This window comes from Crocodylus siamensis, chromosome 6, assembly GCF_052110815.1.
Source record: "Crocodylus siamensis isolate JL-2025a chromosome 6, ASM5211081v1, whole genome shotgun sequence".
NCBI classification, from domain to species: domain Eukaryota; kingdom Metazoa; phylum Chordata; order Crocodylia; family Crocodylidae; genus Crocodylus; species Crocodylus siamensis.
In genome coordinates, this window is record NC_143400.1 from 97,727,214 (window position 1) to 97,739,627 (window position 12,414).

At 44.5% G+C, this 12,414-nt stretch overlaps 1 protein-coding gene across 5 annotated transcripts in view; it reads left to right on the top strand.

The window, feature by feature from the left end:
- Positions 1 to 1,761: 1,761 nt before the first annotated feature.
- Positions 1,762 to 12,414, top strand: part of OPA1 (OPA1 mitochondrial dynamin like GTPase) — a 77,940-nt gene continuing 67,287 nt past the window's right edge. For all 5 annotated transcript variants that reach the window (XM_090050769.1, XM_090050768.1, XM_090050771.1 and 2 more), the window contains exons 1-3: positions 1,762 to 1,920; positions 10,582 to 10,900; positions 11,223 to 11,319. In XM_090050769.1, the coding sequence (XP_089906895.1) occupies positions 1,892 to 1,920; positions 10,582 to 10,900; positions 11,223 to 11,319 (445 nt within the window). In that variant the 5' untranslated portion in view covers positions 1,762 to 1,891. The remainder of the gene's footprint in view (positions 1,921 to 10,581; positions 10,901 to 11,222; positions 11,320 to 12,414) is intronic.

Below are 12,414 nucleotides of genomic sequence, written 5' to 3' on the forward strand. Positions count from 1 at the left end.
GCACCTCCTGGGTTAGATGGAGGTCCTGCACTCTGGCTAAGAACCGACGTGAGCGGTCAGACTTGGCTGACTGCTCCTCCCAGCAGATGTCTGGGAAGTTCAGGTCCCCCATGATGACCACATCCTTAGCCCTCACTGCCTCTGTGAGCTGACCTAAGAATTCCTGGTCGAGCTCTTCTCCCTGGTTGGGAGGTCTGTAGTAGACTCCCACCGTTAAGTCTCTCTCCCCTGGACTGCCTTTTACTCTAACCCAGAGCACCTCAGAGTGCCCCCCCTCTACCCCCTTGCTAATTAACGAGGAAGTATATTCCTCCTTGATGTAGAGTGCTACTCCTCCACCTTTCCTTCCTATCCTGTCCTTCCTGTATAGCCTATAGCCCTTGACACTCACCGCCCAGTCATGCGATGAGTCCCACCATGTTTCTGTGATCCCCACTATGTCAGGGCTGGTGACAGCTAGGAGGAGGGCGAGTTCCTCCTGCTTCTTCCCCATACTTCGAGGATTCGTGTAGAGGCATTTGAGGCCTCCAACGGTTGTGCCCACTGACCCCCTAGTCTCAGCAATGCCCCGTCCCCCATCGCTTACCTGTTTCTCCCTTTTGACCATTGGTCTGGGCTCGCTGGCTGTTGCTGGGCCTGGTAGTTCATCGTCTCCTCCGCCCTCATCTTCCCCCTCCCCCGACGAGCCTAGTTTAAAGCCCGCCGAAGGAGGTTCACCAACCTGGAAGAGAACACACGCTTTCCTTTAGGGGAAAGGTGGAGCCCATCCCACCCCAGCATGTCTCTCGTCGTGATGTGCCGGTCATGGCTGAGGAAGCCAAAGCCTGCCTCGAAGCACCATTCCTGTAGCCTCCAGTTGGTCTCCGCTATGCACATCTCGTGGCGTCTGCCTCGACCGCTCACTGGCAGGATGGAAGAGAAGACCGCCTGTGCGCCCATCTCCCTCAGCACGCCTCCCAGAGCATGGTAGTCCTCCATCAGGCGATCAGGGGCTCTCCTGGCCGCATCGTTAGTACCCACATGGACAAGGACCATGGGGTAATAATCGGTGGGCTGGATGATGGACTGGAGCATCCCCTTCACATCCTGAATCTTCGCTCCGGGCAGGCAGTAGACCTCACGTGCTGATATTGTTAATATCGTCAAAATAATTTTACTTATTATTGTTTACTTAAGTATTGTGTATTAATTATTTATTGTATTTTATATTGTTGTCAGTATCGATTGGCATTATTGTTAATATCAGTCAAAAATAATAATTTTATTATGATTTTATTGTTAACCAGCATTGTTAATATTATCATTGCCAGTAATAATTATTTATTATTATTGTTAATCAGCATTATTGTTACTATTATCATTGCCGTTAATAATTTTATTCATGTTTATTATTATTATTATGTGTTTATTATTAATGTATTTCTTTTATGTATTATTACTAATTATTTACTTTATTATTATTAATCGGCATTGTTGGTAAGATGATCGTTGCCAATAATAATAATGATTATTTATTTATGCATTTATTATTCATGTATTAGTATTTATTAAGTATTAACTTATTTCTTTCATTGATGACTATTCACGCCCGTAGGAAGCACACAGACCACGCCCCACGCCAGCCCCGCCCGGCTAGTAGCGCATGCGCGCTGGCTCTCTGCCCGGGCGGCAGGCGGAAGGGGCGCTGGTCCGCCGCGCTCACGCTCCCCGCCGCCGCAGGAGCCCGGAACCTTTCTGGCGGCGCGCGCGTTCCCCGGCCGGAAGGGGGCGCGGACGGACCGGCCGTTCCCGGAAGCGGCGGCGGCGGCTGACAGCCTGGGAGCGGCGGGCGCGCCTGCCCTTGGGCGCGGTACCTCCCCCCTCCCCCCGCCGCCGTTCCCCCGGTGTCGGCATGTGGCGGGCCCGAGCTGCGGCGGCATGGTGAGTGCTCCCCTGCGCCGGTTCACCTCGCTCGCTGTTCCGCCCTGCTCCCCATCCCTCGCGGCACAGCGGGTTCCTCACAGCCGCCAAGGCCGAAGTCCAAACGCCGTTACAGTGCGGCATTGGTCCCTGAACCCAGCCCCGAGACCCTATTTTCACCATTAGTAACCCAGGCTTTTGTACTCAGCCCAGTACAGATGAATACCATAGCAATGCTAATGTATCGGTACGGTAAACAGCAATCGTAGTGATTTGGGAGGATGTCTTGGAAGTGACTTCAGACGTTTTGAAGGGTCTTCCCGGGAGTCTCGGCTGCAGGGTTTTGTCAGCTTTCTTAAAGGAAACGTCCGAGGAAGCTGGCGTTGCATCAAGCATCCTAAAGTCAAAACAGACGTTGGCAGGTTGAAGCCCGGCGCCTGTTTATAAAGGTTGCAAAGGCGCATCAGGGCAGGCTTGATGGCACTGTGCAGGCCCCAGTATCGCACGGGGGCACTTTAACTAGAGCTCATTCAATAAAGCAACCCTCGCCTCCATTTCCCTGCATGTGACACTGCAGGTGTTTTAATTGGAGCAGCTCTAATTGAAGCCCCCCTGCTTCCCCGAGCATGTCTATGAGCCACCTGAGAGCTGTGCAAATTAAAGTGCCTAGAGAGTCACATGTATCAATGTCCCCCACGCTTTAGAATGGCAATAGAGGCGCTTTATCTAACGCTTGTCGAACAAACCGTAGGTCAAATGCACAAGAAGCGGCGGCTGGCTGGAGCACAGTCACTACCGCGCGATTAATTGAGTCTGCTACAATGCCTTGCTACTCATGAATAGGGACCCAGAAGTGCCCCAGCAGTTGGGACAGGCTTGACTTCGTTCCCATCATGAAGTCAACCACGCTTGCTGCTTGATGTCTCTGTTAATTGTGGCCCAGCAGACTAGTCTGGGTGGGTTGTTCATCAAGCCCAGCTTCCATTTTAACGGGGTATTTATAGGATTCGTATTTAGATATATAATGATGTTCAAACGGTTGGATATCGGGCACCGTGAGAAGAAAAAGTGCTTCACAGACTAAACATCTGACAGGTCTAGAATAGGTGTGTGCTGAGATCCCTGGAGTACAGTGCCAGAATATACATCTAACATCTCCTGCATATGATGCCAGTGGAGCCAACTGGGAAGCAAGACCAAAATTTCTTGCGCATCCAGAAAAAAAAGCTGCAGTTTCCATTTGAAATTCCAGAAGTGTCTGATTTTGATGGTGTTGTCTACATTAATGTATTTTTGACTTTTTATAAATAGACGTTTTAAGATTATATTGGTGACAAGCCCTCATAGTTGAGGATGATCACTCCTACGGTCAAGTAAAGGTTTTATAGTATAAATCAGATTATATAAAGCTGAAACAAACTGAATCAACAGAGGTGGTACATTCATCTGCCTTGGTGATCTTTAAAAAGCATCTTGACGTCCAACTTGCTGGGGTCGTCCAATCTCTGTCCAGGTGGAGTGGGGGGGCTGGATGCAGTGATTGCTTCTGGCCCCTAACAACTGTGAAACAACACCATCAACATGAGTAGTTCCTGCCCTCATTAAGATACTTTGTTAGAATTCATGCCTTTTTACTAAAGGTTTAGATTTTTGTTAAGCTATATTTTTCACTAGAAAATATTCCCATTGACAATTTATGCCAGCCGGAGAGAGTGGAAATCTTGCCTTGACTGGAATAGACCCCTCTTTTATGAAAAGATGGACTACATCTTTAATGTACCCTGAAAACAGAGGTGGATTTGATGTGAGAGCTCTTGTTCAAAAGACAGTGCAATTGCTGTGCAAGTTTTAATTGCAGCAGTATATAAGGCTGTGCAATGTGCAGGCAGAGCCAAAAATAAGCATGCAGAATAAATAGTGAAACGTGTTTCAGAGGGGTTTTTTTAAACATTCTTATATAAAGAAACTAGATTTAAAGGAAAATAATTACAAAGCAGCGTCCCTAGCCTACAACTAATTAAAGTGACCATCAGGTCACTATTTACTGTTTATTCATATGGTAATTTCTGCCCAATTTCAACTATTCAGAATGAAGTATAAGCAACTGAAAACAGAGTGTTTATCAGGGAAAATGTTATAAGCAGCACAAGTAGAAGTAGCAATAGGTAAGACTCAAAGTGTATTTGTATGCTAGGTGAAACAAAGATCTTTTTGTACTATGAGTTTTATCTTTATTACATGTGCACTCAACTAGATATTTAATATAAAATGTAAATATTTATTAAAAGTACATTTTAAAACAAATATTGTCAGCCAAGAGAAGAGTGGAAAGCTCTGTATGGAGTGCTTTCTAACATACTTGTCCCGTATGGCTGTATCAGCAAAGCTACGTATTAAATGCATTATTTATCCACAGTGTGTATGAAACGAAAATTATAGAAAAAGATCTTTTTTATTCAATGACTTTTGGGATTCTAAATCCTCTAAAATTACCATATGAATTATTTATGTGCAGAGATGATAAATCCATTGGTAGAGAATGTTAACTGCATTTAGCTCTACTATTTTCTGGATGCATCATGTTCTTCCCAGTCATTGGCTTCTAAAGCAGAACAAGAAAAGCCATTTCTGGTGGTGTGATCTTCTAATCTGGGGGTCTGCAATCTGTGGCCCGTGGGCCAGCTCCAGCCTGTAAAGAGTTCCAATTTGGGATGCAAAAGTTCAATCTAGTGTGGTGGATTAGTGGCATGGAGCTGCACTGTGCCACCCTCCCTTCCCTCATTTTGCTGCTGCTGTGCTGTATCTCTGCTACCCTTGCTGCAGAGAGGGTGGGGATCAGTGGTGAGAGTAAGTGCAGGCAGCTGCCACTCTGGCAGCACAGAGACTTGTCGCCCAACAGCCAGGTGGCAGAGGATAACCTGTGTTGGCAGAAGGGTACTTGAGGGTTTAACACGTTTACTGTTTTCATTTCAAGTTGGTGACACTTGGCAAGCATGGGATTACCAAAAGAAAATGCAAGTTTGACTGTATCAACAGGACAATTAGATGCAAGATGCTGGAGGTGATAGTGCCACTCTGTGTGGCACTGGTTAGTAGGGCTGTGCAAAGCTTCAGTGCTTGGTTCGATTCGGCAGAGATTTGGCTCAATTCGGTGGCCAAATTTCCAAATCCGAATCAAATCAGGGGACCCTTTAATCTCTCCAAATATAAATGGAGCCCTCCAAATCAATTTGGAGAGATTCACAAAGATTTGGCAATTTGGGCATAGACACAGCTTTAAATTTTTTTTCTACATACCTCTAGGTAGCAGGCAGTTCATGAATGCTGTGATGCTGGGACACATAGGGCGTCCCACAGGAGTGCAGGGGGGTCCCCAGCGCACTCCACAGCAGACTTGGAAGTGGACCAGAAGCACTTCCGGTCCACTTCTGGGTCTGCTGGGGGGCATGCAGGGCGGCCCCCCCCATTGGCTTGGCAACTGGTGCCTCCTTGGTCTTGGCGGGGCACCTGGGTCCCCCCTGTGGCCAAGCCAGGGGAGCGTGGGGGCGAGCAGTGCACTCCCTGTCGGATCCAGAAGTGGACCAGAACTACTTCCACTCCACTTCCGGGTTCACCACCGAGCACATGGGGGGTGGGGGCCGCACTCCTGTGGGATGCTCCATCCTCCACAGCATCTCACCATTCATGAGCTGCGCTGGTACCTCGAGGTATGTAGAGAAAACATTTAAAGCTTTGTCTGTGTCTGAGTCGCTGATTCTCTTAATCGGCATTGAATCCTCAGATTCTGATTTGGCCGAATCGAATCGGGGACAGTGCTCCAAATCAACTAATGGAATCATTGTCTGTGATTCGGACCAAATCCAAATCTAATAGAGCCCGGTTCACACACCCCTGCTGATTTGGCTTTGCTTATGGGCTCCACACATTACAGAGAGCAATAGAGGGTCCAGAGCCAAAGCACAAAAATGATATGAGGTTGGAGTGCATGAGAAAAAGTTGAGAGAGCTAGGTGTGTTTAGCTTGGCAAAAAGATAATTAACAGGGGACATAGTTACAGTGGTACGGCAGTGGAATAGTTTCCCTGGAAAAGGTATGGACTCTCCTTTGGAGGTCTGCAAGAGCAGGCTGGAAAAGCATTGGACAGGGACGACTGAGGATCAGCATTCCTGTATTTGTGCAGGGGGCGGGAGGTAGAAAAGGTGCACAGCCTCTTTAATTATCAAAATAGGAATACCTGGGAACATTGGTTTCCCAAGCTTTGTTGATTTTTAGGAAAAAGGGCTTTCAATGTCTAGATCATTCCAGTGTTCCAATATTCTTGCAGCCATAAAAACTAAGTTTCTGGCTCAAAAGTCCTTTTATAATTATAACAGCCTCTTAAGGAAAGTTGCATAGGTGATCCTGTAATTTAATGCTTTTATTAAGAGTATATATAAAAGGAGAACACTGGGGAGGTTTTTTGTCCAGAATAATCTCTGCAAATCATAAGTTTAGCCAGTCAGCTTCAATTATTCAGAGAACTGGATAAGTAACTAGCGAAGGAGATGATGGATCTCCTTTAGTAATATAAGTTGCTTAGGTAAGACAGTGAGGTGCATTGTTATAAAAATCCAGAGAAATACAAGAGAAAAGAGAATAATAAGGGGCAAGTAAAGTATTTGAAATGAAATGGAAATCAGTTGGCTTTCTGAGAATGAGAATATTAAATGGTATTCAGAATCCCAATAGTCATTGAACAAAAAGTATTTTTTTTCCTAGAATTTTAGTTGTGGATTAAATGATGCATTTAATGTGTAGATTTGCTGATTTAGCCGTGCAGGACAAGTATGTTAGAAAGCACTCCATACAGAGCTTTCCACTCTTCTCCTGGCTGGCAATATTTGTTTTAAAATTTAGTTTTAAAAAATATTTACATTTTTATATTAAATATGTAGTTGAGTGCACATGTGATAAATATAATACTCGTAGTGCAAAAAGATCTTTGTTTCACCCAGCATACAAATACACTTTGTTATAAACAGCACAAGTAGAAGTAGCAATAAGTAAGACACATTTTCCCTGATAACACTGTTTTCAGTTGCTTATACTTCATTCTCAACAGTTGAAATTGGGCAAAAATTGTCCATGTTCGATGTTTTTCTAAGGCTAAATTATTTTTGGAAGAAACTTTAGGTAAAGTGGTTTGGCCATTTTAAGAAAAACAAAGTCGAGTAAAATAATTTTGTGAGTGTTTCATAGTTTCATAGTTGGTAGGGTCGGAAAGGACCTGAGCAGATCATCAAGTCCGATCAATGACCCCAGCAAGGTGTTCATCCAGCCTCCTCTTAAAAGACGCCCAGGGTAGGAGCCAGCACCACTTCTCTTGCTCTTGGAAGTTGGTTCCAGATCCTAGCTGCCCTAACAGTGAAGTCGCGCCTCCTGATGTCTAGTCTGAATCTACCCTCTGCCAGCTTGTGACCGTTATTTTAGTCACTCCTGATAGGGCTCAGGGAAACAGGGACTCCCCCAGTGCCTGCTGGTCCCCCCTGGCTAGTTTGTAACAGGCCACTAGATCCCCCCTCAGCCTTCTCTTATGGAGGTTGAACAGGTTCAGGTCCCATAGCCTCTCCTCTTAGGGCCTGCCCTGCTGCCCTGATCATGCGAGTGGCCTCCTCTGGACCCTCTCCATGTTGTCCACATCCCTCCTGAAGTGCGGCCCCCAGAACTGGATGCAGTACTCCAACTGCGGCCTGACCAGTGCCGCATAGAGGGGGAGGATCACCTCCTTGCTCGAGATGCATCTGTGGATGCACGACAAAGTGCAGTTGGCCTTCCTGACTGCATACCCACACTGTCAGCCCGTGTTCATTTTGGCATCAATGATGACTCCAGGATCCTTTTCTGCCTCTGCACTGATGAGAAGGGAGTTCCCCAGCCTGTAGGTATGGTGCTGGTTCTTCCTCCCCAGGTGCAGCACCTTGCACTCATCAGTGTTGAAACCCATCCTATTCTAATCCGCCCACCCCTGTAACCTGTCTAGGTCTGATTGCAGCCCACTCATAGATTTCATAGACATTAGGGCTGGAAGGGACCTCGGAAGATCAGGTCCAGCTCCCCCGCCCAAAGGGCAGGAAGTCAGCTGGGGCTATAGGATCCCAGCAAGATAAACTTCCAATTTAGGTGCTTGAACCACCTCCAATGGCAGGCTGTTCCAGACCTTGGGGGCTTGGACAGTAAAGAGATCCTTCTTTATGTCCAGCCTGGAACGGTCTTGTAGTAGTTTATGACTGTTTGACCTCGTCATCCCTTGGGGTGCTCTGGCAAACAAACATTCCCCCAGATACTGGTAGTTACCCCGATAAACTTATAGGTGGCCATCAGATCACCCCTGAGCCTGCGCTTTTCCAAGCTAAAGAGCCCCATGGCTCTCAGCCTGTCATCGTAAGGTCTGTTTTCCTGACCTCTGATCATGTGCATGGCTCTTCTCTGGACTCTCTCAAGCTTTTCCACATCCTTTTTGAATTGTAGAGCCCAAAACTGGATGCAGTACTCCAACTGTGGCCTCACCAAGGCTGAGTACAAGGAGAGAATGACGTCCCAGGATTTGCTTGAGAAGCATCTATGGATACAAGCCAGCGTTTTGGTCGCTTTACTAGCCGCAGCATCACATTGCAGGCTCATGTTCATCTTGTGGTCAGTGATGATCCCAAGTCTCTTTCTTCTGTAGTGCTAACCAACGTAGCACTGCCGAGCCTATAAGGGTGCTGCAGGTTTTTCCTCCCGAGGTGGAGAACCTTGCATTTTTTGGTGTTAAACACCATCAGGTTCTCATCTGCCCATTTGCTGAGCCTGTCCAGGTCAGCCTGGATCACCCACCTATCTTCTGGCGTGGATGATTTACCCCCAAGTTTGGTGCCAAGTTGTCATCGGCAAACCTGGCCAGTCCGCTTCTGACTCCAATGTCCACGTCATTAATGAAGATATTGAACAATACGGGTCCTAGGACAGAGCCTTGGGGGACCCCACTGGTCACAGGACACCATGGTGATCGACTTCCATTAACCACCACCCTCTGGGTGCGACCACAGAGCCAATTTCCCAGCCAGCAGATCGTGGTGGTCCCAAGGCTACAATTGGTCAGTTTCGCCAAGAGGTGATCAGGGGATACCAGATCAACGGCTTTTTTGATGTCAAAATATATGACATCTTTTGTCCCTTCTAGCATGCCCACATCTTAGTGTCATCTGTGAATTAGATCAGGGTGCTTTTTACCCCCTCGTCCAAGTCGCTGATGAAGATGTTGAACAGTGCGGGCCCAAGGACCGAGCCCTGGGGGTCCCATTGCCCACATCCCTCCAGGTCGAAAATTACCTGTCTACCACCACTCTCCTGGTGCAGCCCTCCAGCCAATTGGCGACCCATTTGACTGTGTAGGTGTTGACACCCCAGTCCCCTAGTTTTTTAACGAGAATGGGGTGAGAGACAGTGTCGAAGGCCTTCCTAAAGTCCAGAAAGACTACACCTACTGTGACACCTGCATCTAAGGATTTGGTGACCTGGTCATAGAAGGCCACTAGGTTGGTCTGACAGGACCTGCCTCTAATGAACCTGTGTTGGTTGCCCCTAAGCATAATTTCCCCCGCTGGCCCCTCGTGGACATGTGCCAGAATAACTCTCTCAAAAAGCTTGCCCAGAATCGAGGTAAGACTAACTAGCCTATAGTTTCCTGGGTCCTCCTTCCTCCATTTTTTGAAAATGGAAACTACGTTGTCCCTCTTCCAGTTCTCTGGCACCACAAGTGCTTGTAAAACCATGCCATGGGTCCCTCAATGACCTCAGCTAATTCCCTCAGCACTCTGGTGTGGTTATATTAAAAAGAGCAAACATTTTGTTGAGAGAGCTTAAGATTTAGAAAAATTAGTATATGATCATATGTTTAAAGGGTTTATTATAAAGCTTATGTATCAGAAGATAGAAACTGAAGCACCTAATAGTTTCTTACTTTTACGATGTTCTAATGCTTTTTTAGTGGAATTCTGGGTATAGCAAGTAGAAAAAACTTTATAAGGAGCATCTCTTCCTATGAAAAGACTTTTTTCTGCCCTTTGTTGAATGAAGAATCATCATAACCGTGTTCTTGGATAGACTGTTTCCTCCTGTCTCCTCAACCTAATACTTGCACATACTTGGTTATGTGTATGTGCCCTAATTCACCATTTCAGCTGCAGAAATTAAATTCACAGGACAACAGATACCGTACTTTTAGCTTTGATTCTTATTTCTATCCTTCATAGTTTTACTATAAGTGATAGGTTGTTTCTGCAGTAGGCATCCCATTAAACCTAAGTGTTTTCCTGCAGTTCACCACCCCTCCTATACTGAATATGAAATGATGAAATAAGTACCACATTCTTAATATCAAGCTAATACATGAAAAGTCACTTGAAGTCAAATATGATGTTTAAAGCAGCAAAACATTATATTTGTATTAAATGAAAATGCTACCTTCCCCCTCGTTGCTCATGGAACAAAACTCGCTGATTTCTAATTAGGAATTTTCCTGCTGTGGGAGGACCAATACAGTAATTTTATTTTTCACCCTCTGAAACTTCATATGTATATGTACACTGGCCTAAGTGGTCTATTGAGTAGAGCTATTGCATAATCAGAATTAACTCATTACTTTTTATCTCTGTCTTTCAGCCTCGTCTGCCAAAGTTTAGGAAATAGTGGCTATGGAATGAAAGGAAAATCACCACTGCAGAAATTGCACCTTGTTTCCCGGAGCATTCATCATCCCTGTTACCCAAGTTCAAAGTTTCAGAGACCCCCCTTAAGGATATCGGTGCAACAGTTCTCCTCTCTTAACCACCTTACCTTAAGAAAAACAAAACTTTTATATGTAAAGCATGGATACCAGCCCCATAGGAACTTTTGGCTAGCTAGAGTTGCTTCGAGGCTTCTAAAACTTCGCTATCTTGTACTAGGATCTGCTGTAGGTGGTGGCTATACAGCCAAAAAGGTATTTATCCGTTACATGTGTTTTTCAGTATTCATCAGATGCTTTTGAACGGTAGCTCTTGGTGTGATCAATAATTTGCATGCAGTAAAAAGTTCGAGGTTAGAGAGAGAGAGAAAAATTCACAGTAATTCAAATCATTAGAACAGATTTTAATGGACACTAATAGAATTGTGTTTTGAAGACTATGTAACGTAGTTCTGGGACGAAGCCAAGCCCCCAGTAAGAAAGTCAGTGGCTAGTGTAGTAGAGACAAGAACATATATTCTTTCCAGCTGATTATTTATGTATACCTTCTTATGACCTTTTTCTGTTTTTGTATTAGACTTATGATCAATGGAAGGACATGATGCCCGATCTCAGTGACTATAAGTGGATTGTTCCTGACTTCGTATGGGATCTTGATGAATTCATTGACTTTGGTATTGCAAAAACTAAAGTGTTTTTTTGTTTACTAAAGCACATTATCCACCCAGCTCAGACTAAAGAACATAGTTCCTCAGAAACTGGCTACTTCTTGATAAAACCTCATTAGAACATTCATATTGACTGATTTTTTTAAAAAAAAAACTTAAGTATTCAAGAGTACATTTTACCAGCGACCATGCATCTCAAGCACTCAGGGTTGAAAAGACCACATGTTTGGTAGTGATTATTCCATGAGAACGGATCACAGAATATGACTGTCATGACTCATAATTCAGTTGCACACTGTAACAGTATTTCAAGGTCATTGTTAGCCTGAAATCCAAGAAGTACACACACACATACACACACTGTCTTTGAGGTACCTCTCTAAGAACTCTTGTGCTATTATGCTTCTATTCAAAATCTCTCCTGGTTGCTTTTGTGAAAGATTTGTACAAATAAAAAGACTACATGGTCAATTTGAATATACACCAAAAATGGTGAAATTACCCATTCACAAACTGCTGTTACATTCACCAAATAAACTGAAAGTTAGGGAAATACTGGTTTCTTTAATGATTCTGTCATAACTGCATTATACATCTATTCTCACTCATACTTAGAAATATATTAAATAGAAGGAACAGCCATTTAGGTTGGAAGGTATTATTTAAAAATTGTAAACACTCTTGAAGTACTCAAACATCATGGGGGTCGTGAATATACTTTAACCATAGTGGGTTGAAAATTTTCAAATAGTAATGTCATGATTAATTTATTTTAATTAACAACAGGCTTTGAATTTTACTACCACTGGAAGCTTAATATGTGCATGTTCTTATGGTACAATAAATTGTCCATTTCATAAAGTGGAAAAAACCACCAAACTTTCTTCTAAGTGGACAAAAGATAGTCAAAATAAAGGTGCATGTTAATCCAACAACATCTTCTCCAAAGGAGTTATGGACACAATGACTAGGTTTCTCCAAAGCTTTAAAGGTCCTGAAGCAATTAATTTATCAGCCTAAAGCAATTGACTTTCTAGACAGCACAAAGTCTAAATAAGAGACCCGTTTTCTGCTCTAGTAAACTTTCTCAAGGTTATCAGG